Below are 26906 nucleotides of genomic sequence, written 5' to 3' on the forward strand. Positions count from 1 at the left end.
ACGGACATCAAGTAAATGAGAAGAGTAATGGTACGTATAATCTTATTTATGAATGTTCTAAGCCTCCCTTAGAGGTGGTGCAATGGTTCTTATTTTATAACCAACATCCGATCTAGAACAGAACATGTATCCTTGATCTGGGTTTCATCAAACCAATTTGTTTGTTAAATAAATAAGATATAGTTGCTGTACCTTTGTGTAAATAGCATTTCTCATCCCTCCTTCAAATGCTGTTGACCTATGAACTTGCCTTCAGCAGGAGGCGAGCAGCGATGTAGGAAAATTTGCTAAGGAGGGTCCACACATAAAAAGGGACATATTGCAGCCCAGCATTTTAGGAGATGATGCAGGTCCAGTTGATCAAGAAGGTAGTTGTAGATTGATGATTGGATGAATGTTCACCATTTGACTTCTGTGAATGAGCAGGGTCCAGTCAAGATTCTGCTCCTGACAATGAGCACATACCGTTTTTTTCTTTGGAAGCTTTCTCCAACATTGACGCTCTGTGTACTTGGGCTGTTGCAAGCAGAGCAAGTACTAATACCCGGAGTATCATGCAACCCCACTAAACAAACCTTTGATTGCTGCCAGGGTATATTGATGCACCCAGAAAGATAATACATTTTGGCAGTATTTGGCACTGTTTGACTGTCTCATAATCAGTGGAGGTCATAGTGAGGTTGCCCACCATACCTGAAATTTAGCTTTTTTTTTTTCACTGAGAAGAGGCATTGCAGTACTTGGGCTTGGGGAAAGATGACTTACAATATAGGGGCTGTTAACCTCCAACGTATATACTGTGGCTACTTTTGCAACCTCATTGTTTTCTGGGTTCAGATGCTGTACATTGTTCTGGCATCCCCTTTTTTAATTTTTTTTTATTTTGGATGCTAACCAATAAGAGAATGGCACCATCCCTCTTTATAACATCAAACATGCACACAATACCCAAATGCACGGTTGTTGTCATTTTCTTTTTTTTCCCACAGTTCGGAAGCACAGTTCACCGCTCTGGGTCATATTATTAGAGACTAAGGGTAGAGGACCACCAAACCTGCTGTAGCAGTTGGACCGCTGAACAGCTGGTGGTCCGACTGCCAGAATACGACCCTGTGGTTCAGACTGCCAGGGGACTACCACGATCCTGACGGGGTGGCAGCGGTCGGAGACGTGGTCAGCCAGGGTGGCACCGAGTTCAGCGCCACTGTACTGATTACAAGTCCTCTTTCTGCCAGCTTTTTCATGGCGTGTCCCTGCCATGAAAAGGATGGCAGAAAGGCAGTCCTGTGGGTTACAGGCTCCCCCCCCCCCCCCTAGCACTGCCTATGGCACGGGCAGTGCACCCTTGCCAGCACCCTCGGAATGCACACAGTCTGCTGTGCAGGCAGTGCACATTCTGAGGGTGCCATTGTGCCATGGCATTAGCCTTGACTCCCCTAAGGGATCCGAGGCCTATACCATGGCACTGTTTCCACTGGTCTGAGCGGCGGAAACCTCAAAATACGATGTTTCCACTGGGCTGACCAGCAGGAACATTCACTCAGGGGGAGGCCGCTGGTATAGCTGCAGCCTCCTCCCCACGGCTTTGGCCCTCAGCTCATTCTGACTGCCAAAGTTGGATTGAGGCCCTAAGTCAAGGAAGGCTAAAAGCTACTAAAAAGAAGAGCCCATCAGTGAAGACCATATACATTGAGAAAGACCGAAAAACACTGAAGGCACAGGTTTCTTCACTTGAAGATTGAGGACGTGCGTTGGAGAATGTACTGCTGAGGGCTAGGCGGTAGGGAGGGAGTATGGGGCCTGAGCAAAGCTTCACAAGTGGGTTAAAAAATAAATAAGGGTTTTATCTTTTTTTCTTTTTCTTTTTCTGCCTGCCTAGGAACTGTAAGCCTTGAAGGGTGTGAAGTTTCTCCACAGAACTTTTAATCTGGGAAAAACAGATGTGGGGCCATCATACTATGAGGCTGTCCTAGCAAGACTCCCCTAAAGGCCTACCTTAAGTAAAAGGCGTTGAGTGGAGGCCAAACGTTTTACTCTAATTTACAGAAACAAGCAATTTCTTCGATCCCTGTAACAGCAAATGAGAGTAGGACAGGAGAGGTGAGCCAAGCTGAACTAGAACCCCTTGCAACACTTACACACAGGAGGGAGAAAAAGAACAGTTTTGTGATGAAGGGAAACCGTATGGAGAGCCCACTTTGAATGGATGGTGAGGGGAGGATGCTGTATAGCAGGACCTAGATGCATACTCTACTGAAGGATTTGAATATGATCCTTCCAGACTATTGCCACCTGGTGACATTTTTATTTACAATGCAACGATAAAAAGGATAGTAAACGCGTATGGTGTGCAGGTATAAGAAGAGCAGATAAAAATGCGCTTCCTTGTAGAAACTCTGCTTCTTTCTGAAAAGTTGAAATCGTTACTAACCATGCTACCCAGCCTTAGTGACTGGGGGCAAGGAAGCATTTAAAGAACTAGTTTCTCCCTACGCCGGTAACAGCTAGCATGGAGCATTCTAAACAAGACAGCCTGCTGGTGTATTATTCCTGATGTACACTATCATAGTATCAAATATTTGGAAAGGGTGAGGCTCTATTGTCCATTGGGACACCACAGTACTAGGAAAGAAAGATGATAGAGATGGCTAGGAAACATTTAGAGATCAGCAGTTACACAGTGGCAAATAGCAAACTAACACCATCTTTAATAGGTATGGACACCAGCAACAGGAAGAAATAGAGGAGATAATACAGCATCTCCCTGGTCACTACAAGAAAAGTGCAGAGTCTCAAGGAAGAACAGCCTGTTGCAAATTCTTGCCTTAAATCCGCACTAGATTCAGCACACACTGAGAATAGGCAAGTGTGCATGGGCACCACTCTATGTAGGCATGTCTTGCTAAAGGTCTTTGGTTTCAAGCAAGAGGTACAGGGCTTGATCATCAGCATGCCCTTCAATTGAGAGAATCTGCTTTGAGCGATGGTAGATGGCTCCCTCCAGCAGATGACGAATGATAATGACGGCCAAGGCTATGGGAGCCCTACGAAGAGTGCACAGGCAACTGGTGTGCAAGCTTCAAGCACATACCAGCAATATCCAGCAGCACAGAGACATTCCCTTAAGGCAAAGCCAAGGTAAAGATCAGGTCACCAGAGGGTTAGCACGACCACCAACTACCATAAAAGAAATACAACTTCAACACCAAATAGCAGTAGGGGCAATCTGGGAGATTCTCTGCTAATGGGGCCAAACCAACTCTGGCATACTGATACTCAATATCATAGAACACTGATACTGTATAGAACTAGAAGTCATACCACCAAATGTCCAGCCAAAGAAGAGGGCTAGCAAAGAAGCAATACTCCTAGAGCAAGAGGTTCAATAACCTCTCTAAAAAGGAATAGATGAGGTACAAAAGAAACAAGGAGTGGACTCTGTAAATCCCTCATTCCAAAAAGGGCTTGACACATAGTCCCATCATGGACCTCAGTTTCATAAAGACACATGTTCAAGATAACCACACTGTCAAAGGAAAGAGACTGAATGGTGAACATGGACCTCATGAATGATGATCACTTTTTTATCCTGATATTCAAAAGGTTTCCATTTAGTGGCAAGTCCGCATCAAAGGAGTTTACAAAATGTCTTGCAGTGGTGGCAGCTCACTTGATAAAGCGCAGGATACCTGTATATTCCCACCTTTATAATTGACTAGTACAGAAGAGCTCCCTAAGTCATTGCCAAAACAGTATACAGATATTAATAGAGACTTTGCACAAACTGAATTTCTTTCTGACCATGGAGAAAGTATCCCTTTTCCCATGAAGGAAATGTTTATTTTTGTTGGTGACACTCATCTTGGCGAGGGTGAAACTATTCCCAATATAAAACAGGGTCTTAACTTTGACAGAGTTTGTTTGTCTGTAAGAGAAAGGATGGTCTGTAAAAGTTAGAACAGTGATGGAATTGGGTATTGTGACTCATACATTCCACCAATCACTTTTGCCAGATGTCAAATAAGATCAATCCATAGATGGCTTTGGAGTCAATGGTCATAGTTGATGGGGGATTGGAAGGATATATAGGGTATTACAAGAAAGGTACAGAAGGTGATGCAGTGGTCAAGTTACAAAGCATCTCTTTAGGCAGGCCATTCGGACAACCTTCCCCTTACTGAAATTACGAAGTTGCATTTCACTTATGGTGGGGTGCGCACAGGGAGCCTGAAATCCAGTGATAGTGGGACCCACAAGAAATGTTTGAACTAAAGATATTCTACCTGACATCGAAGGCATTTCACAAATGTATCACTGGAAGAGTAACTGAAATCCAAGCACATGACACAACATTTCACCTAAGCATGCTGGAGCATTTTGCTAGCACAGGACATCTGGACATGGGGAGTACAAGAGGATATCTGACAGTTATACTTCTGCAGGCCTACAAAAAAAAGCAGCTAAATTAACCAGGTAAGGTGACAGCATGCGCAAATGGGAACTAGGTTAGGAAGTGTTATGAAAAATATTCCAATAGGAAGCACCACATATAGGCTTGTTTGCAACCCACACAAACTCAAAATGCGAAAGCTTGTACTTGAGGTATCCACAACATCGATCTTGAGAGAATGCCCTGGTAGATAGATTGTTTGGGTAAATTTACCTAACCTTTTTTCCTCTGATACTAGTAATGTCTTTGCTAATAAGTAAATGCAAACAGGCAGCTACAAGGGCAACACTAGTAGCTCCACTGTGGGCCAGGAAAATGTGAATCTCCAAACTTGTGGAAGTCATAAGGCAGCATGATGAAAATACAAGTCTCTCAGAACCTGTTAACTCTTGAGGACTTGGAATTTAGACACTGAGACCTTCCATTCAGATACATTGGAAGTATTGAGGGAAGCTGGGCTGCCCGATGGTTTGTGGCCAAATAGACTCGCCTGACATTCTTAATTATGATATTGTCCCATGTCATCCTATGCACCTACTTGATGAAAAACTGACCTATGCCACCTTAAGGTATACCTATCAGCAGTAGCAGTATATGCCAGGGACACTTCATTGGACTATTCATTTACCCCACATGTGATCAAAAGATTTTTAGAAGGGGTGAATAGAATTCCACTTCCAAGGTCGGCATCCACAACTATGTGAAACCTTAAGCTGACTCTAAAACAGGGAATGAAGGCCTCATTTTACCACAAGACAAGGACTTGCATTTTCAGCAATAAAGATGGCATTCCTTACTGTCATCAGTTCTCTACATACAAGTGAATTGCAACCACTCCTGGTACAAAAAGCATACACAAGTGTATGGTAGTCATAAGAACAAACCCACAGTGTTTTCCAAAATTGGGATCTCATTTCTATGTTAACCAGTCAATACAACTAGTGGAAGAACCTGGCCAGGACGCATCTGGGGGGGGCTCGGAGTGAATCATAGTACACATCATGTTATAGGGGAAAACAGTTCTAGTACTAAGGGGGATAAAGTGTCTTATCGTCTGACCCAAATATTCTGTAATGTGGAGATTTGTGTGTGGAACCGCTCTGGGATGATTGGGGGGGGGGGGGGAGGGGGGTGATGGGACTGGCCTATATGTGCAAGGTTGTTTATCGTACAATGTTGTGGAAGTACTGTGAGTTTAACTCTAATGAAATGAAAAAAAACTTCTTTAAAAAAAAAAAAGTCACTCAACTACCTACCTTTTTACAACAAACAGACAGATGTTAGAGCAGTAGTGTATTACCTCGAAGAATCTAAAGATTGTAGGAAAGGAATTCTTAGGGTCTCATTACGAGTTTGGTGGTCCCAACGCGGGACTGCCAGACTCTCAGAGGGTGCCACAGACATGGTGGTGGCTTCCCCTCCACCCTATTACAAGGTTTCCGCTGATCTGGCTGACCAGCGGAAACCTTGACAGTCAGACCAGCGTGAACTCCCTTAAAGCCGAGTGCCATCTCGTAGCACAGACCAGCACCCTCGGAAAGGTAAAGCAGACAGTGCACATTTAGATGGTGCTGGGCAGAGGGGCCATTGACAGTGAAGGCTCCAGGTAAGTAACCTTTTTCCTTTTAATCAAACGCCAACTTCTATTGGACAGGGTATCTGGCCAATTCAGTTTTTGTCTGACTAATGTATAGAAAAGGATCCCTTTATTTGAAAGGTTAGGTTTCTAGTCCTCTTATTGCTGACATTGTTACTGTGGGGATTGGGGGACTTAGAGAGTGGGGAAAATGCTCATGCTGAGTTTGCTAGGCTTAGTCTTGCAGATTAAACATAAAATTGTAGATTTGCCTTTCTCTTGAATAGATTCTTAGGTGCCCATATTGACAAAAAAATATTGAGACCAATTAAACAGTGGCTGTACCATACAGTGACAATCTAATTAGGGAACATTTTAGGACACTTAAGAATTGCATCCCTTTAGGTTGCTGTTATGAAGCAGCTCTACTGTGCCAAAACAATGACATGTTCAGCATTCACCCTAATAGTGAGCTTAAACGTTTTTGGTGTTTAGGACACTTTAACCTCAGGCATGTAGATCCTAGACAAAAAGTGTGGTTGAGGACACTTGTCCGATCAAAATTGTTAGTTGTAGTCATGACCAGCAGTTTTTAATATCCTGATGTATAGATTGAGCATGCAGAATCTTTTATAGCTCCATTTATTAAAACAGACATCAACAAATGTATTCCTGTCACCTCCGTGTGAGGAGTTAAGTAAAAAATGTTGTGAAAAGCAGCACTCATTTTAAAACTCGGATACTTGAGGAAAAATTAAATATGATTGCAATGCGTCATACCGCTGTGTTGATGGAGAGAGATTGAATGACCTTTATGAGAGACTTCTAGCTGCAAATTCCTCTCCTTCCATCCCCAGGGGCCAGACTGGATCCAAAAACTTCAACAGTACACATGCGCGATGGTAGGTGGTGCTGTGTGGGGTTGGCACTGACACCATTCTGCTCTGTAAAGGGCATGCGGGGCCTATATAGGTGCCCGCCCATGTGTGCTGGTGTACGCTCCTATTGTGTCTGAGATATTTATTTCTAAAACGCTTGAGTGTGCAGGTGTGCCACTTTCAAAAACGACCGCTCTCAAGCCCTGTTGGGACTGTCACAAACAAATGTCTGTGATTGATTGGCATCAGATATCCACGTGGTGCCTGGAGCTGAGCTATAACTTTAAGCCCTGCAAGCGACTACATGTCTGTGAACCCAAAGACCGTCAAGGTCTCCAAGGTAAAGTTCTATGTAGCCAAACAAAAAATCACATTGGCAAACCCACTTCAAGGCACCGTCTGTGTCCAGAGTCTGGTCTCGTTCTAGTTTCTGGTGCCATTAAAGCCGTAAGAGGCTGTCCTTCGTCATTGTGAAAATCTGGCAAGTGAAAGAAGAAGCACAAGAAATTGAAGTGGGATTCCGCTCCCTTGCGGGACGCGCATTCACCTCTGCAGAAGCCAGGGTGGAGCCACACCTCTTAGTCTCATTCCTCACTCAGCTGACTTCAGAGCCAAACCCACAGTTGGTTCTGGCACATCCCGAGTTTTCAGGGCCCATCAGATATACCATAACAGACCGAGTTCCATGTAGCCATGCTCCAGTTCTTAAGATCTTTACTGACCCCTATGGCATTCCTTTAGGCCCTAAGGAGGCAGAATGCCTTTCTTCTGGATTACCGCTGGTGGTTTCTCCCTCAGCCAACCCTCTTTGCCCATTTTGCCTCTGGCTCATCGTCCAACCCAGCACCACAACACTCACCATCTCTGGGCTCGCAGTTACAGAATCCATGGGCACAGAAGAATGTTGTCCCAATTTTGGTTCTTTCAGAGGCTGGTCCGACCTTTATCTGAGGCACTCCTTTTCCCCCTCTTGATTTGACACCTCCACAAGGGAAGCAGCACTCTTCAACTTCCAATCTGTAGTTGTAAATATCCAAACCTGCATGTCTGAGAACTTCTTCGCTCTATCACAATTTTTTAAAAATTAATTCTGCTTTCCCCAAAGCACAAAAAAGTAAGTCTTTGTTCTGCTAAGACTATAATGTAGATTTCTCACCATCTTTCACCTACTGTAGCTTTGCAGTGTTTCATGCTAGATCCCTCCCTATCTGTCCCACCAAATCACAAACTACAAAGTCTGACCAATGATCCTTGGGAAAAAAAGCAATTTGTTTCTTTCTGCTACTCTTTTGAAAAGAGCAGCGAAAGCCTTGATCCCTGCACAGCTAAACTTTTATAATGATGGCCTACCAGAAGGTTCTCTTTATTCGCAAAACTGTTCAGTACACCACAGCCAGACTTATCTATGAAGATTGACTGCAACACATAGTTTCTCATCAACCTGTACTGGCCTTGTACTGAGGTTGGAATAAATTTCAAATTGGAGGCAGCAATCCATTCCATCTCCCCCAGCTTACCTTTCTCTCAAGTCTCAGAAGCAAAGATTACATTCTTCTGAAAATCCCACTTGTTCAAAACCATTCACGCACAGGATCTACCCTTCTCAGGAGCTGTTAATCTGCTATAAACCTCACCATCTGCAAATCTCAGGACTAAATCCACCCTCCTATAATCCTGCCAACATCTGAAGACTCACCTCTTCCTTCTGCTTTTAACCCAAAAGCCTTAAATATCTATTAGAAAGTGTAGATCCTCTGCACTCCTTGCAGTCTCCCTTCCTGGTTCCTTAGTCTACTCTCCTCACCCTATCTTCTCCTAACTATGTAGTTCTTCCTTCTCTTCATTGTGGACTTTGTATCGGTACCCCTCTTTTATTCCTCCCCCAACCTCTTTTTACCTTTGTATCTGCCGTGTCCATTCATCATCTTATACTGTGCCTTTCCTAGCCCAACTGTTGCTTTTTCTTTTCTTCCCCAAGCCTGCTCCTCACCTACTCCTACCATCTAAACTTGTACTTCCCCTCTTTCCCATCCACCAGAGCCTTACACCCACTCACTCCGGTCTTGACTGCTCTCCCTCTCTTCATAACATCCACCTCCTTTTTTATGATCAAATAGATTTAAACACTTCCACGGCCCCCACTTGTTGTCAACTCTTTGGCCTGATCTCTCCTTCATTCTTTCCCTCACTCACTCGTCCAGTTCAATGCAGCGCGTTCACTTGTTGATTGTTGTCAGCTAATTTTAGCTACATGTCTCTACCCATGTTCCTTCATCTTCACCACAGTTATTTTCATTGTATAATGTCACTTTTCTTTGTTTAGAATTGTTGTGTGCATGATTTGAGTCAAAATATTGATAGTTCGTTAGGCTGTACAATATACAGGGAGTGCAGAATTATTAGGCAAGTTGTATTTTTGAGGATTAATTTTATTATTGAACAACAACCATGTTCTCAATGAACCCAAAAAACTCATTAATATCAAAGCTGAATATTTTTGAAAGTAGTTTTTAGTTTGTTTTTAGTTTTAGCTATGTTAGGGGGATATCTGTGTGTGCAGGTGACTATTACTGTGCATAATTATTAGGCAACTTAACAAAAAAAAATATATACCCATTTCAATTATTAATTATTACCAGTGAAACCAATATAACATCTCAACATTCACAAATATACATTTCTGACATTCAAAAACAAAACAAAAACAAATCAGTGACCAATATAGCCACCTTTCTTTGCAAGGACACTCAAAAGCCTGCCATCCATGGATTCTGTCAGTGTTTTGATCTGTTCACCATCAACATTGCGTGCAGCAGCAACCACAGCCTCCCAGACACTGTTCAGAGAGGTGTACTGTTTTCCCTCCTTGTAAATCTCACATTTGATGATGGACCACAGATTCTCAATGGGGTTCAGATCAGGTGAACAAGGAGGCCATGTCATTAGATTTCCTTCTTTTATACCCTTTCTTGCCAGCCACGCTGTGGAGTACTTGGACGCGTGTGATGGAGCATTGTCCTGCATGAAAATCATGTTTTTCTTGAAGGATGCAGACTTCTTCCTGTACCACTGCTTGAAGAAGGTGTCTTCCAGGAACTGGCAGTAGGACTGGGAGTTGAGCTTGACTCCATCCTCAACCCGAAAAGGCCCCACAAGCTCATCTTTGATGATACCAGCCCAAACCAGTACTCCACCTCCACCTTGCTGGCGTCTGAGTCGGACTGGAGCTCTCTGCCCTTTACCAATCCAGCCACGGGCCCATCCATCTGGCCCATCAAGACTCACTCTCATTTCATCAGTCCATAAAACCTTAGAAAAATCAGTCTTGAGATATTTCTTGGCCCAGTCTTGACGTTTCAGCTTGTGTGTCTTGTTCAGTGGTGGTCGTCTTTCAGCCTTTCTTACCTTGGCCATGTCTCTGAGTATTGCACACCTTGTGCTTTTGGGCACTCCAGTGATGTTGCAGCTCTGAAATATGGCCAAACTGGTGGCAAGTGGCATCGTGGCAGCTGCACGCTTGACTTTTCTCAGTTCATGGGCAGTTATTTTGCGCCTTGGTTTTTCCACACGCTTCTTGCGACCCTGTTGACTATTTTGAATGAAACGCTTGATTGTTCGATGATCACGCTTCAGAAGCTTTGCAATTTTAAGAGTGCTGCATCCCTCTGCAAGATATCTCACTATTTTTGACTTTTCTGAGCCTGTCAAGTCCTTCTTTTGACCCATTTTGCCAAAGGAAAGGAAGTTGCCTAATAATTATGCACACCTGATATAGGGTGTTGATGTCATTAGACCACACCCCTTCTCATTAGAGATGCACATCACCTAATATGCTTAATTGGCAGTAGGCTTTCGAGCCTATACAGCTTGGAGTAAGACAACATGCATAAAGAGGATGATGTGGTCAAAATACTCATTTGCCTAATAATTCTGCACTCCCTGTACTGAATAGGGCACAAGGGCTGTAAAGAACCATTAAATAATGAAATAATTGGCTCTTCCAGCTGTGTCCGATGAGGACAGTACCAAAGATCTACATTCATGAGCTTCTGAAATACACTGCCTAGAAACAGATTTGTATTCATTTTATAGGCAGTGCTTATTGACTTTTCTCTTGAAAGAATTCTAGTGCTGCACCAATGAAGGAACTTTCAAGTCCTCTTTTACTGTTGGTCTGAAGAAACTGAGCCCAGAAGATTTAAAGGACAGGAGTGCGATTAAGTTTGCCCCAGATACCTTCAATGGGAAACCAAGGATCTTCCATACCAAAATGTTCTGCAGCATATGGTCCTAACTAATGCATTCCTCATTGGTTGGGGTTTCATGTAAAGGATGTTTCTTTCAATCAGAGGATGTTGACTCTAAAAAACATTTTTAACACACTTATACACACTTGCACTCACTCTTCTTCTCAGACTTAACTGTTGGGCTGCAAGGACAGTACTGAAACTATCTTTTACTCTCCAAAGCAAGGGGGGTTGCATTGTTGATAACTAAATATTACGAGCTGATGAACATGTGCTCTTGTAGAAGTTAAAGGAGAGAGGGCTCAGCTACAAGTTTGTTCTGCATTCCCTATTTGATTAGGTGACTCATCTCACATTAACCTTGTTCAGGGAGGTCACCTCAGTGGTGGTGATCTTAGTTTCTCCTCCACCTCAATTTCTCCTCTAGTCTGTAGTCCAGTCGTTCTTGCTCCTCCCTCTAACATCTCTTCCTTCCAGAAGAGCTGTCTCCACTCCCAATACATTTCCCACTACTTCCAGTTACTTTTCTTATTGGTTAGCCTGTCAGCATAGGTCAAAGCATTCAGACAGGGAATCACCACGTTCATAGAGATCCCACACTTATTAAGAACACACTCCTTGTTGAGACTGCACTCCTCGGAGGGCTTGGTCATGCATACTTATTTATGGGCAAGCAAAGAAATCTTTGATTTCTTCAGTTCATGTCTGAAGGTATTTTCTGGTTCTTGATGAATCGCCACCTGCAAAGAGGTATCTTATGGACAACTAATACTTCAAAGATTTTGGTCAGAGGGGTGTCAAACCTTTTATCAGAGTTCCCCATTTCCCATGTGGTAGGTCCCAGGTTTGCTTGAACCCTCCACGGGGAGATTTTTCTCTCCTCTGCCTATGAAAGTGGTTCCAGTGCAATTCCTAGAAAATACAGATCCCCTGTAGCTCTCTTTTTTCAAGTCAAATCTTCCACCTGACTGTCCTCTTTGTCAGTAAGGAAGTGCAGCCTTCTGCACTATTAGCTATGTACCTTCTAGACAAGGTGAGTAAGCAGTTGAACTCTCTAGGAAGGAAAGTTTGTGGATCATGTGCAGTTTCATGAAAACCACCAGTGCCACAACCTTAAAGTAGAAAAGGTGTCTCTGGTATTCACAGATGATCTCTGTCACACTAACTGGGAGGACTTCAAGAAAATCTTCCCTAAAAGAATGGAATGATGGTAGCTAGGGAATGGCAACAACTTTGATGACCAGATGAAGGAATCAGCTATGAGGCATTCTTCCTGGCTTAATCTCACTAGGTTGAAACCGGAAGCTTAACAGAATCCTCACCCTTCCCATTTCAGGCAACACACTTTGGACCTCATAAGGACAAAGATTCAGAGAAAATCTGAGAAGGAGACTTCCAAAACCTTTGGGTGTGAAGAAGAGAGCACAGAACACATATTGGCAAGTCTTACCAGACTAGAGTTCTGAGCCCTCATTTGCCTCAGTAACAAAGTTAGCACATACTGAAGTACAAAAAGTGCAGACCAGCAAGAGCAAAAAGAGTCTACCAGAGCTCTGCGGCTCTAGGAAACACCACTTGCTGAAATGCAGAAAACATTTCCTTCCTCCTCCATATTCTATTGCAGTTAGAGCGGAGTGTCACCAAATGTCTAGGAAAGTGGAAGTTGATCACAAAAAGTGAACTAATCCAGCCTAGTACCATTGGGATATACTTTAAAAGGAGGCACACATCTTGCTACAAAAGAGAGCCATGAGTTCTCGCTACCAAAAAAACAAAAGGGTATTTATTCCTGGTGACTTTATAAAAAGAAAGGGGATACCAGCATGAATTTAGGCTTATTCTCTATCTCAAAGTGAATAAATGGATCATGAAAAATCTTTAGAATGTTGGTGTTCAACAAAATATATCCTCACCGCCTATCAAGAGACCGAGGCCCTCATTATGGCCCTGAAGGTCCGAAGGCCGCGGTGGGAGTCTTACCGCAGACCGGCCAGGCAGCAAAGACCGCCACATCTCCGCTGGTACCACCAGGGCGGTAGGACAGTCGGGCCAGAGAACCGCACCTCTGAGCCAGATGTCCACTGAAGACCACCAGCGGTATTATGTCGCCTTTCCGCCAGGGTTTCCGTGGCGGTAGCACCTCCACGAAAACCTTGATGGAAAGGTTGCCGGCGACTCACCCGAACCCTCCCCTCGATTCATTGACCCTCCCTGCATACACGCGCACACACTCACCCGGCATACACACATTCACCAACACGCATACACACATGCATTTACTAACTGGCATACACACACGCATTTACCAGCATGCATACATACACACATTTACCACCATGCATACATTCATTCACTCGCCCCAACACGCACTCACTTCAACAATCACACACGCATACACACTTACGTGCGCAGGCATACACCCTCTCACCCCCCTTTTGTCGGACGATTTACTTACCTTGTCTGGCGAGGAGGTTATCTGCCAGGGAACGGGATCCGCCACCAGTAGCGCCCCCACCATCAGGACACCACCATGCCATATTACTGGTCGTAATACGGCAGGCAGAGTCCTTTTGGTGTGACGGATCTGGAACTGCCTCTGCACCGCCAGCACGACTGCTGACGGATTTCTGCCTGAATTGTGGCAGAAATCTCTCAATACTTGTAATATGGCAGTCAGAAGACCGCCAGCAATGGCGGTCTTTCAGCGCCCGTGGCTTTGGCAGTATTCTGTAAAAACTGCTTAAGTAAAAATGACCACCTGAATGTGTGCCATAGACTGTCAAGCTACATATTTACTCCTTCCTTTTGCACTGAAACGTAGGACAGTCCTGAAGTTTCTGGTTGACAAAGCAAGCTTCGAACCTTCAAGCTCCAATCAGTTCCACAGTTATTCTCAAAATGCATATTGGCAGTGTCACACATTTGAATCGAAGAAAGCTATTTATCTATTCTTGCCTGAAAGATTAGCTGATCAATACCTTGGGTCCTCAGCATGCAGTGCAACGATGCCAGTTAACACAACATGCCTCACCATTAAAAACATCATTTTAACCATGCTAAGTGCACCCTGGCTCTAACCCAGTCTTCATTATCTGGGTCTATGATGGACAGTCACAATGGAAAAAATATTTTTCTGCTAAGATTCTTTTGTTCACCTCGTATGTATAAACAGCAGAATGGGCTATCACTTCTAGGCTTCATGGCATCTTGCACTTTTTCGGTCCCAAATGCTTGTCTCTACATGAAACCTTGCCATAAATGCCTACAGGACCAAGGGTCCCACCTTTGAGACATTTGGGAAGATGTGTTTATGCTCCTTCGAACCAATCCTTCCTGTGCTGGTGGGGGCAAAACTTTTTACAGGTAAAGCATGTGATAGCAGACATGTCTTAACTTACAACCTTTTGGAATTCTGAGCTGTTCACTTTGCTCTCAAAGTCCTTCATTCCTTCCAGAGGGGCACATCCTCTGCTTTTTTTCAGTGTAATAATCAAACCAGCTGAAAGGCATGAGATCCTCCGTTGCTTCTCAGTAAAGTAAACCCAGACGAGCTCACGGACAGAACTCTGCAGGTTGCACAGTTAACATAGAATAGTTTGCAGAAGTGAATTCTCTTAATAGTTTGAGTACCACAAGTGCGTTCTCAACATACAATGCAGAAAACAAAAAAGTCCGATTTGGTCTCCAGAAGTTACTAACCAGGATCGAAGGGAAATGCCTTTGTAATCAACTGGTCAAGGATGTTGCTGCACACTTTCACCGATGCATCGGTTTCCATTGATCATCAAACTAAAGTACTCAAAGGCCAGGATCATCCTGGTGGTCATGACCTTGGTGTTTACTGGCCTCCTTAACCCATTGGAATGACTACACTGGAGGTTTCAATGCAGACTTGATTGATATAAGTTCCAGGGTCAGACCTTGCACCCAGCGTTCCCTCATTGAATTTATTAGTTTCCTTCCTGAACTGATACAGTATTTCCATCCAAATCCCGAGTCTCAAGACCACTATTACTCATCTGAATAGTCCAGACTCTGTGGGAGCGATGATTATTTCCCAGATAACTCCCCCTTGGCTCAATGAAAATAACTTCTGACCCACTATCTGGTAGAGCTTAGGTCTCGAAGTTCCCCTAAACTACAATAGAGGAAAACAAACAATAGAAGACCTCTAAATCAAGCTGTCCCCCCCCCTAGTTCACGGAGTTGACATTTGACCTTCAGATAGATTCATGAAGGAGCCACTTTGTAATAAGGTTGTTGGGTAGGTCGGGAGAAATGGTCATCTAATGGTGCCTTTGTTATAAAGATAGGAGTGTTAACTCTGAAGTGTTCTTATAATGAACTATAATCCCTACCCACCACCTTCACTTCCAGATGTATAAGCCCCATTATACAAGTATAGCAGCTCAGAGGATATCTTGTACAGATTCCATTCAGGGGAAGCACCTCCACAGAAGGGGAGCAACTATACAATACCAAATTATAGCTGTCAGTATGCGTTTTTCATTCTTCACCACAAGTAATCATGGCATCACAAAATTCTAGCTAGCACTTATATGGGTATATGGCAGCACCACACAATCTCCAGCCAGTTCCAATTGTTTCTAAACAATAATTTCCATGAAACGCTCAAAGTCTGGCATGTTGAACACAACAAATGGGAATACTTCTTACCGATCATCCAAAGAATGCATGTGCCCAGGTTGGGACTAAGACGGTTGTGTAACTAGAAGCAGGCTTGTAACAGTGTATCGGCCACTGAATCTAAAGAATCCTCTTTACGGAGAACCAGCGCAGGAGAGGGCGGGAATCCAAGGTTGCATTTGCTGTGAATGATTCCACCCTGTTTCCACATACAAGAGGGAGTTGCAGGTCAAAGTAACCAGTCAGGCAAACGTTACTTGTTAAATGAGTACAGAAGTAATGAATAGCTATATTGGAAGCTTTTGTTGCGAAAAAGAGATGCACAGAGATTCCTTCAAAGGGGGATAAAAAACAATAGCGTCCTCAGGAGGTGTTCTAAACAGATGAGGATTCCTCACTCATGGTGACGAGCAAATAAACCAAGCACTGCCGTCCGGTATGGCCGTGTCTTCTATACAGTTGTGTTCTCTGACTCACTCTGCATTCCTAAACTTGCAAGAATATGGGAAAGGCTTACCTGAAAGGAGTAGAGCATTATGGAGGCCTTTACCTAGATGCCTGCCTCTCCCTAAAAAACTATTACCACCCTGATGTGTGCCTGCATTTATCCTAACTCTGGTCCCAGAGAAACACCCTAACATTTAAAGGGAGTACAGATCAGACATGTAAGGCAATTCCTATCCACCAGGTCACCCTACATCTTCATGTGGGAAAGTTTATGCATGTGTGTCATATCTAAGACAATGACCACAAACAAAACAAGTGTAAAGAATAAGTGTCTTCTCTGCCTGCTAGACAAGGAATGCAGTTCTTTTCCATTATGGCATACTGCACAGCCATGTCCACCCAAATAAAATATGCTTCTCAAACCTCTTGTTTGTGAGTACCTTTTAAGGACTAACTTGAGGGTTTTAAATGTATTTTCCTCAGTCGGACGACTCTCCTCCATTGAACTTGTTGGCTCTTGGTTAAGCTGATCAGCTTGGCTTCTTTGCAACATCTGTGAGGCACGCCTGCTTTCCTTAGTATAACCTCATCTGAGGGATTAATAACGAGATTTAATCTGTATGCTATCATTAACTCTTAAGAATGAGATGGGCATGTCCTGGCTTAGTTGCCAGAATGGTGTTGGACGTCTGTGATAACAAGGCAATTGCCTTCAGAACCTTTCCTTTCTAGCAGAAAGGACACTGCATACAGTAGGCGGTAGTGTTGATTCTTTTTGTAGTTCAAATCAAAGAGCTTAAAAAAGGTACACCTTTAACAACTGTGGGCACCTTTGGCTATTGTGACATTAGAACAATCTATTTGTATACTGTCTTTATTCATGTCATGTTACAAAAAAGCAATTATGTCTCTGCTCATAGGCAATGCTCATTCTTAAGCAAATTTGCAAAGCGGTTGCCTGGAGGTTTGTTACTACTTTCGCGAGGCTCTTACTCCAGAGTAGACAGCCAAGTTGGTGATTCTTTTTTTGTGGAACCTCTAGGTATTGTCTGTCTGCTCTTTTAAGGGTGTGCTGCTCTGTTCATGGCTTACGTCTATTGAAAGATTTCCTCATTCAGCAGAATCTTCATTACAATTATACGCAATCCTCCCTAGTAGAAAAAATGGACACGTCCCATACCAGGTACACTCCTTACACTCTGTAAAAACAAAAGGGTGCTTCTGCCACTGGTATATAGGAATTTAGTGGGCATTACCCTGAAGGAGATCTAGGAATATTGGTAAAGTAACATTTCCTACTTCCTAGATTTGTCCATCTGGTTTAACATATTGTCACCACTTCATATTTTTGTATGAATTAACCTTTTTCCACAGGTTGCCATGAAAGGGAGCTGTACGTAGGAGGACAGATAGCTGCCTTTACCAGTAGTGTTATTTAAATATCTCCCCTTTCTATTCCAGTTGCTTTCTTTAAATCCTGGCTAACCTACAATCCCATTTCATTTTGGCCAATATACTTAATGGCTAGCAATGGCATTGTGGAGCTATGGGGTGGCATGGAAGGGGAGAATTAAGAGGCTGGTCTGAGTTGCTTCGTGGCTCCAAACACTTGAAACACAAGACAAGTGTTTCTGCAAGACAGTAGGAGACTTTCTATGAAGTGTAATATATTGTGTAAATAAAGATTTTAATTGTTTATTCAATTATTGCAAATTAAATATGGGTTTCCATGTTCATAGTCTGCATTAGACTATGGTGTTAGAATGTTTTCTTGCTGGAGGTTAAATGTGTTGTTGGCATGAAACATACATTGGGACTCAGGAACACTGTTGCTATGATTTCACCCTTTTCCATTCTTCTATATGCCCATCTTTTTTTGTTGTTCCTTGCCTTCTATGCTGTTCTTACTTGTAACACTTTTTATTGATGCAGTTATCAAAATAGCTTTTTTTTCTTATCTTCCCAACAGCGGAAATATTTTCTGAAAACTTTGGACCAGATTTTCGTGATGACGAAACGTTCTTTACTGTCTTTGCTATTTTCTTCCCTGCTGCAACAGGAATTTTAGCAGGAGCGAATATCTCAGGTGATCTTGCGGTGAGTGCAATTTAAGGCTGTTTGTGATCTACTCAGCTCAATAAAGTTGATAGAAAATATAAAAGTGTTTCCTTTCTTTTCTTCTGCAGGATCCAGCATTAGCCATACCAAAAGGAACAATGTTGGCCATTTTAATAACCACTATAGTTTACGTGGGTATTGCTGTATCCGTAGGTAAATTGGTTTATTTTACCTTTTACAAGAAGTACAATGTATCAGTGGTAACCGCGGAAAAGGCATTGGCCTGTTTGCTTTCCCTAAACTTCAGTTTTAGGACCCAGTTTACATTGTTTGCTGCAGCCTTCCTGTTAATGCTTGGTCACAACAAATAAACCTGAGGCACATCTAACTCAGTACTGAAACTGCATTATCTCAATATAATTTCTATAATGAATGATTTGATTGCATCTATATTTTTGAGTGGTCTTGGATGGTTATCACCAGGGATGAAAATGCCCTCTTTTACTAATGCAGCCTAATACTATGACTCTAAAGTGGGATGGAGTTGGGTGTAAGATTTAAAAGTCTTCCTTGTTATATTTTGACAGCCATTACCTGTAAAAGGAAAATAGGCTGGAGCATAGATATTGCAAGAATGTTGCAGAGATGATAAAAAAAATGCATGCACACCTGCATTATCAACGACTGAAGACTTCTTTTCAGCTTACTAGAAATCCTTCAAAGGTTATTGTAGTAGAGGAAAAAAATAGTGCACGTTTTACCTTTGTAAGATTGTAACAGGGAAAAATACAGAGCAACGAAAGAATGTCTCCACTTATGAACTTAGTTGAATTATCCCTAATGACAATGGATTTAATATAAATACCAAAAGGCAGTATGCTCTACAATATAAGTTCTGACTCAATTAGATTTTGTAATTCAGAGTTCATTACTATTATCCATTATGGTTTGGGCGTGTTATCATGCCTTGACAAATTACCTAAAATCATTTTAGCTCTTTATTTCATTTCAAAGACTATCAAATTATTGGTAACCCATTTCCAAGTGGTCATTACCTAGTTACAAGCTATTGTGTCTGGAGTCTTTAAATTGATTGTGGAAAAATTATAAACAACAAATATCCAAGATTGCTTCTAGGTGAAAGATCTCCAAATGATACATGTTCATCTTACAGGGTTATCTTGGCTTGTCACAATAGGCATCTGACCTAGGGGCTAGAACAGAAGGGACCTCCAAGTCATGTGTTTTTTTTTTTTTTTTTTTTTTTAAAGTAGTATGCATTTTTAATTTTGTGAAGGAGAGAAAAGCTTCATCTCCACTGGTTTAACTTTAGGATTCTCCTTTTTTGTCTCATCTAGTCCAGCCAGTAAGTCATTGCCAAAAAGGCAAGCGGTTGTTTATTTAGGTCGCTGACCAGAAATGTAGAATAAAATCTCTTTAAATTTTCATCAGCTGTCATTGAAGTGTTCATCATTCCGTTTGTTTCCAGGCACCTTTTTGTTGACTGGATATAGAGTTTAGTGGCTTGCCATAATGTCTCCACATTTGACCAGTATCTTTTTCTACATCTTATTACATGCACCTTGATTTGTTCAGGTATGATGGTCTTTCAGACGTTGAGATGCATGTGAAACCCACCATTTGGTACTGGTGAATGTTTTTCAGTTTACATTTGCTGTGTGGCTGCAAAACCACATCTGTATCCTGCCTCCAGAAGACACCACTGGATATAATTAATAGCTAGGGCTGCTGCCTACCACAAAGAATAATTAAACAAGGATCCAATAGAAGATAACCGCACCACAACACAGAGGCATACATTTCCTCCCTATGTTACCAGGAATGCTTCGTCATGTGCAAGATATTTCTAAAGAACCTGTTCATGTCTGTATAATTACGTCATAGGTATATAAAAAATGTGAAGCTACTCCTTCTGATCCCCAAATATTCCACCTCGCAGACACAAAATGTCAACAGAACATCTCACTGTTTTGAGGAGAGAAAAAAAAAAAAATGGTACAATCTCTACTGTTAATAGAAGCAATGGAAACTGTTCCCATACAATATCAAGGCACAGGAGTGAACGGTCTCTACTTTCTCATTCCCAAAAAAGACCACACTCTCAGGCCCATTTTGGATCTCAGACCACTAAATCAATATTTTCCCTCAGAACATTTTCATATGGTAACCCTTTAAGATGTAATTCCAATACTACTAAAAGGCGACTTCATGACTACTCTAGATCTAAAGGACGCCTACTTTCACATTCCATTCCATCCTGCACACTGCAACTATCCAAGATTTGTAATGCAGGACAACATTATCAGTTCAAAGTTCTACCATTCGGAGTTACAATCGCTCCCAGGTTATTCGCCATGTGTCCAGTAGTAGTCGCAGCACATCTCAAAAGGCAACACGTGTATTTCCTTATTTGGACGATTGGTTGATTAAAGCCAACACTTTGTCTGTCAGTTGCACACTCACAGTAAATCTTCACAAATTAGGGTTCACCATAAACATCCTAAAATCACACGTACAGCCTCTTCAGATTCAACCGTATCTAAGGGCTATCCTCAACACACAATTCTGGCATGCTTACCCTAATCCAGCACATGTACACAATTTTCAAGAAACAATTTCTCAAATACAGGTCAATTAAATGTACACAGTCAAAACACTGAGATGCCTTGGCATGATGGCATCCCGCTTTGCCATTGTCCCTCATGCCAGACTTCATACGCAGCCCCTACAACAATGTCTCTCAGCAGTGGTTGCAAGCTCAGGGTCATTTTCAGGATCTAGTGTTGGAAGATCGCACAGCTTACAAGATCCTGTTCTCCAACTAGTTTTAACCCCAGATGCCTCCCTTACAGGATGTGGGGCTCATCTCAACCTCACAGTGCAAGGATCATGGGACTTCAGCCACCAGAGCTTATACATCGTTTTTGGAACTTCAAGCAGTCTTTCTAGCCCTGACAGTTTTTCTACCTCACTTAATGTACAAATCTGTGTTTCGCACAGACAACTTGACTGCAATGTATTATCTGCCAAAAAAGGGGGGGGGTGAGACATGTTGTCTCAGTTAGCACAAACAATCTGGAGGTGGGCTCACTATCACAACATTCATCCACTGGCAGAATATCTCCCAGGGATAGGCAACAATTTTGCAGACCTGCTAAACAGGATACAGCAACCAGTCCTCTAATGGGAACTCCACCCAGTAGCCCTTCAAAAGTGGGGGAACACCTCACATAGACATAATCGCCACAGCAGGAAACTCAAAATGCCAAAACTTTGCATCCAGGTACCCACACCCCGGTCTAATGGCAATGCCGTATGGATCAACTGGTCAGGGATGTTTGTGTACACTTTTCCACCTCGCCCACTCATTCCATTCCTAGTGAGCAAACTGAAACTATTCTCAAACTAATCATGGTAGCACCCACTTGGGCTTGCCAGCCTTGATTTACAACTCTTATGGATCTCTCCATAGTACCTCACAAGAGACTCCCCAACAGACTGGATATTCTCAAACAAAATTTACAACAGATAAGGCATCCCAAATCACTCAACCTTGCAATATGGCTCCTAAACTCATATAATTAGGTTACCTTCAGTTACCTGCAGAGTGTATGGACTTTCCAAGACAGGCACGTAGATCAACAACTAGAGCCTGCTATGCGGCTAAATGGAAATGTTTTGTATGGTACTCTCAATCTATACACATTGATCCACTAACACCATCAGTGCAAGATATTCTTTGCTATTTGCTTCACCTGCAAAAAGCTAATCTGGCTTACACATCAATTTGGTTGCACTTAGCTGCAATTGCAGCTAATTTACAAACTAGACAATATACTACATTATTTAAAATATCATTAAAGCTTTCATGGAAGCTCTTAAAAGGGTCTAACCCCAGTGCCTTCCTGGCATCTTAATATTGTACTCACTAGGCTCACAGGACCTCCCTTTGAGCCCCTTCATTCATGTCTGTTACATTTCCTTTTTTGCAAAGTTGCTTTTTTAGTAGCTATTACATCATTGAGACGTGTTAGTGAGCTACAAGCCTTAACGTTAGAAGAGCCTTCCTTTCAAATATATAAGGACAAACTAGTTCTTTGTACAAACTATATGTTTCTACCAAAAGTTGTCTCACAATGTCCCATTAATCAAGCTATTGACTTATCATTTGTTTCCCAAAACCAAACTCTGTGGCAGAAAGAGCACTACACACATTTGATGTTACAAAAAGCTTTCATGTATTGCATTAACAGGACAAAAGATTTCAGGAAAACTAAGCAACTTTTTGTAGCTTTTTCACTGCCACATAAGGGAAATCCTGTTACAAAGAACAACCTTGCTAGATGGGTTGTAATATGTATATAAATAAGTTATGGTAAAGCAAAAAGACAATTACTACTTTCTCCTAAAAGCGCACTCCACAAGGAAAAAGAGTGCCACTATGGTATTTGTAGGAAATATTCCCTTAGCTGACATTTGCAAAGCAGATACCTGGTCTACACCACATACATTTACAAACTACTACTGTGTATATGTACAGGCTCGTCAACAAGCCAGTATAGGACAAGGTGTCCTAAGAACACTTTTTCAAACAACTGCAACTCCCCCAGGTTAGCCACCACATTTTTAAGGAGGTACTGCTTTACAGTCTATGCACAGCATGTGTATCTACAGTCATACATGCCATCGAACGTAAAATGCTACCCATAGACATCTGTTAATGGCATGTAGTGCTATAGATTCACATGGGACCTCCCTCCTCCACAGGAACCTGTGGCCGTTACAGTTGCTTTGTACTTGTATATAGTTACTTATATTTGCATGTACATAAGTCTTCCTATACTTCTCCATACTATACCTCTTACCTGCCTGTGCAAAGCAGTCTAACAAAGGAGTTGATGCCCATGCACAGTATCACAGAGAGATGGAGGAGCCACTTGATCCTGTGACTTGAAAACGTCTTGAAGAAAACAAGTTGCAACACTCCAAGCCCAACACTAGATGGCAGGGTCATGCACAGCTGTTGAATCTACAGCACTACATGCCACTCACAGATGCATACAGGCATTTTCCTTTTCAGGCGAACTATGCATAAAGCAATAGGACACCTATTTCCAAGCTAGCATTTCATGTTAACGGAACCTGAAATAAACAGGACTTTACCCAGAATGACTAAACATTTTTCTACATGTTTTATGAAATAGGGCCTTGGCTTAGGCTTAACTAAAGTGAATTAAAATGGCACGTTAATTTATATCAATTAGTTCACATATAACATTCAGAATTATAAATCTACTATTAATACATTGTGTTCATGTTACAGTAAATTTAAACAAAATAACTGTTAATACATTCAATTAGCTATAATGCAGAACTGCATTATTGACACGTGAATGTAACATTTAAAACATTTCTCTTTTACAAATTCATTATCAGTTTAGTGAACACTCTTAATTAACGTGATAAACAGTCAAAATAATGATTGTACAAAGTATTAGGGCTATACCACATCACTTTAAATTCCTAGTCTACAGCGAATGCACATTAACATAGGCATTCAGTGCACCACTTCACAGTTAATTTAAGACTTCAGATAACAAAAAAGATTGTCACATATAGATGATTACTGTGACGCCAAAAGTAGCAGTAATCATTCTGCTATAATGTGAACCTGCAATAAGCAAAATGTTAGGTTTTTCACTAGCTTCCCATTGAGGCTAGTGTAGAGGCTGTATATCAGTACTGTATGTTGCTTTGATCAAAGGTTTTTGCAGTAAAGCATTCATAAACCTTTGTCTCTAATCATTGTTCATTTTCTCTTCTGTGATGCATTCTGACACTTTTTGTGTAGAATCTTCACCTGATTTTCAAGCATGTCTGCTGATTTGTCATTTCCTTTTGTATCTATTGCAAAATATAAAAAATCTACTTCTTGTTGCATGTCTCTCTGCAGTGTACAACTTGAAGCAGTTCTTTCTCTTTGGCACAGTTGGTTTTTGGTCCGACAAATTGTACTATGTCACTTTTATCACTTATATTGATGTCCTCATCACTGTTGCATCTTTGAAGTTTTCTTAATCACCTTTAAGGTCTTTGTCAAGTTGAAGTTTTTATTAGCGATTTGGATCTTACTATGAGAACTACAAAATATGAAATACATAAATTTAGTACAATTATTTTAAAAAAAGCTAAAGAATTAAAACATTTTTCCCACATTAATTCATTTGCAGGGCAATTTATCATCTCCATAGTCGCTTTCACAGTTGTAATTCCGTTCATTTAAAAATTCTGTTTAAAAACTTCTGTTGGTTGACCCTTAAAACAGGACAAATAAATATAACCTGCTTAATTGTCTGTACACCATTGTGGCAAAAATGAGATTCTTTTGTCCCAGGCTATATTCTGCTGTGCATCAGTTGCAGTTTTAGAGGCAAACATAACAGTCTACATAGCATTATAGACCTTTGCATCCTTTGTTCCAGATTCCAATTTAGGTATACCTGCGGTGTGTCTGCCGGGCATGATTAAATGACACCATGAAAATTAGGTTTTGCACTACAAAAATGAAAGAATTTTTCATATTGTACTTTATGAAGTTTTTAAGGTGAACATAGCTCATATTTTGCATGTCTAAACTAGTCAGAGAACGTGCTTAAGTGCAGATATAATATTAGTTAAAAACGTCCCAATCTTTGCAGAAGGATGGAGAGATTCTATAGCTATAAGACCCGTTATGGACTTTTCTTTTGTTTATAAAATACAATGGTACCATCTTAAAATAACTACTGAACCTCTTATTGAAGGGCTTACCAATCCTACTTCTAAACCTTAGTGCTTCTATCAAGACTATGGAATTTAAAGTCCAAATAGAGCAAAGAATCTTACCTTTCACTTTATGCATTAAGTGTCATTGATTATTATTTATTGTCTCTACAACATATAAAAGAGTAGAGGGAACCTTCATTTTGTATACTGATAGATTATTAAAATGCCTATAGCCTGTTGCTTCATAAAGTGCCTTTAGTGCGTTTCCATAGGTGAACACATTATTCGATATGTGCAATATGAACGTTTTCAGACAGATTTGCTGATAGAATTCTTCCCAGATAAGGATATGACTTTACTACCTCTAATGTAGAGTTATTATAAAGCCACTTCTACTTTTTTCCAGTTGGATAGCTGTTTAGACAAAACGTCAGGACATTGGTCTTATTTACACTGACCTTCAGGAACTGGGCGTTCGAGTAAGAAGACAAAACATCAAGACGCTCCTGGAGGCCTTAAGGAGTCAGGTCTACCAAAATGATATCCGCATAAAGGAGAGTCCCTACAGGATAGGCACCTAATATAGGGGCTACCCCACCAGCCTTACTCAGCACATCTGGCAGATCTACCACATATAATGGAAAAAGAATAGGCACCAAAAGGCAACCCTGCTTCAGGCCGTTTCTGGTCAAGATCTTTGGAGTCATAACCTACCTAGCATAACATGACACCAGGTGTGTGTGAAGGGTGATAGGTTTAGGAGACCCCGCTGTTATACCCATGTCATTCAGCATTTTCCAAATGGAAAGGATTTTTAGGGTTGAAGGGTGAGCAGTTTTATAGGATCCAAGGTTTTTTTTTTTTTTGTTTTAAGGTTTTCTTTTTGGTTTTTTTAATTGTTAGTTTTTTGGAGTGTGGGGCTATTTTAGGTGGAGGGTATGGGGTTTTGTAGGGTTCTGGGACAGGTAGTGTTTTGCCATAAGTTGATTATTAGGGTTCAGAAGGAGAACATTTTGGAGTAAGTACGTTTTGAGAGCTAATGTTTGAGTAGACTTTTGGCTTGAAAGGATATATTTTTTTTTTTTTGTTTGTTTTTTTAGTTCTGGGATGGGTGATGAATTGATGTGTTTTAGGGTTCAGAGGTTGCTATTGACAGGGGACATGTTTAGCCTGCATGTCATTAGGTTTTATAATACGAAATGCTCTGATTTAGATTAAGATCTTACATTTCTTAAAGATTAGAATTAGTAATTATTTAAGTTCAAATGTCAATCGAGAGTTTAACTACTTTACAATTTATTACATTGTAGAATAGAATTATATTTATTTTTTGCAGTATAATTGAGTTGTATAATTTTGAAAAACGCACAATAAATTATATGTAACACAGGCATAATAGAATTCACATTTAAATTGAATTAAAACAGATTAAATTAGCAAGTGTGTGTTTATATTACGATGAATTTAAAACACTTGCCTTAGGGATGTAAAGTATTCCGTGTGTGTGTAACAAAAAAATACAGTGGATATACTTATCTCAAAGTATTAAGTCCATATATGTATTTTCACGTGATTGTCGTAGTTTGGACTCTTGCTCTAGGCAAGACTGCTGGTTTAAAGATGACAGTACTTATGTTTGTAGGCGACTATGCCTATCCTACATCAAGTCGCAGCTGTTGTCCCAACCCTTCTGGCTCACTAGCAGCACTCAAGAGTATGACATCTCAGGGAGTGTTGTGGTTAAACAGAGATTACCCCTTTCTCACAGATACATCATGTCTCAACCAAACATAGACAATAATGAAGATGCAGTAAAG

The 26906-nt window shown here is 41.4% G+C and overlaps 1 protein-coding gene across 1 annotated transcript in view; it reads left to right on the plus strand.

Moving 5' to 3' along the window:
* Window positions 1–26906, plus strand: part of SLC12A2 (solute carrier family 12 member 2) — a 409553-nt gene that overhangs the window by 149237 nt on the left and 233410 nt on the right. Inside the window, exons 8-9 of the mRNA XM_069227287.1 lie at window positions 18215–18342; window positions 18432–18516. Of these exons, the coding sequence (XP_069083388.1) occupies window positions 18215–18342; window positions 18432–18516 (213 nt within the window). The remainder of the gene's footprint in view (window positions 1–18214; window positions 18343–18431; window positions 18517–26906) is intronic.

This window comes from Pleurodeles waltl, chromosome 1_1 (genome assembly GCF_031143425.1).
Source record: "Pleurodeles waltl isolate 20211129_DDA chromosome 1_1, aPleWal1.hap1.20221129, whole genome shotgun sequence".
Taxonomy (NCBI): Eukaryota; Metazoa; Chordata; class Amphibia; order Caudata; family Salamandridae; genus Pleurodeles; species Pleurodeles waltl.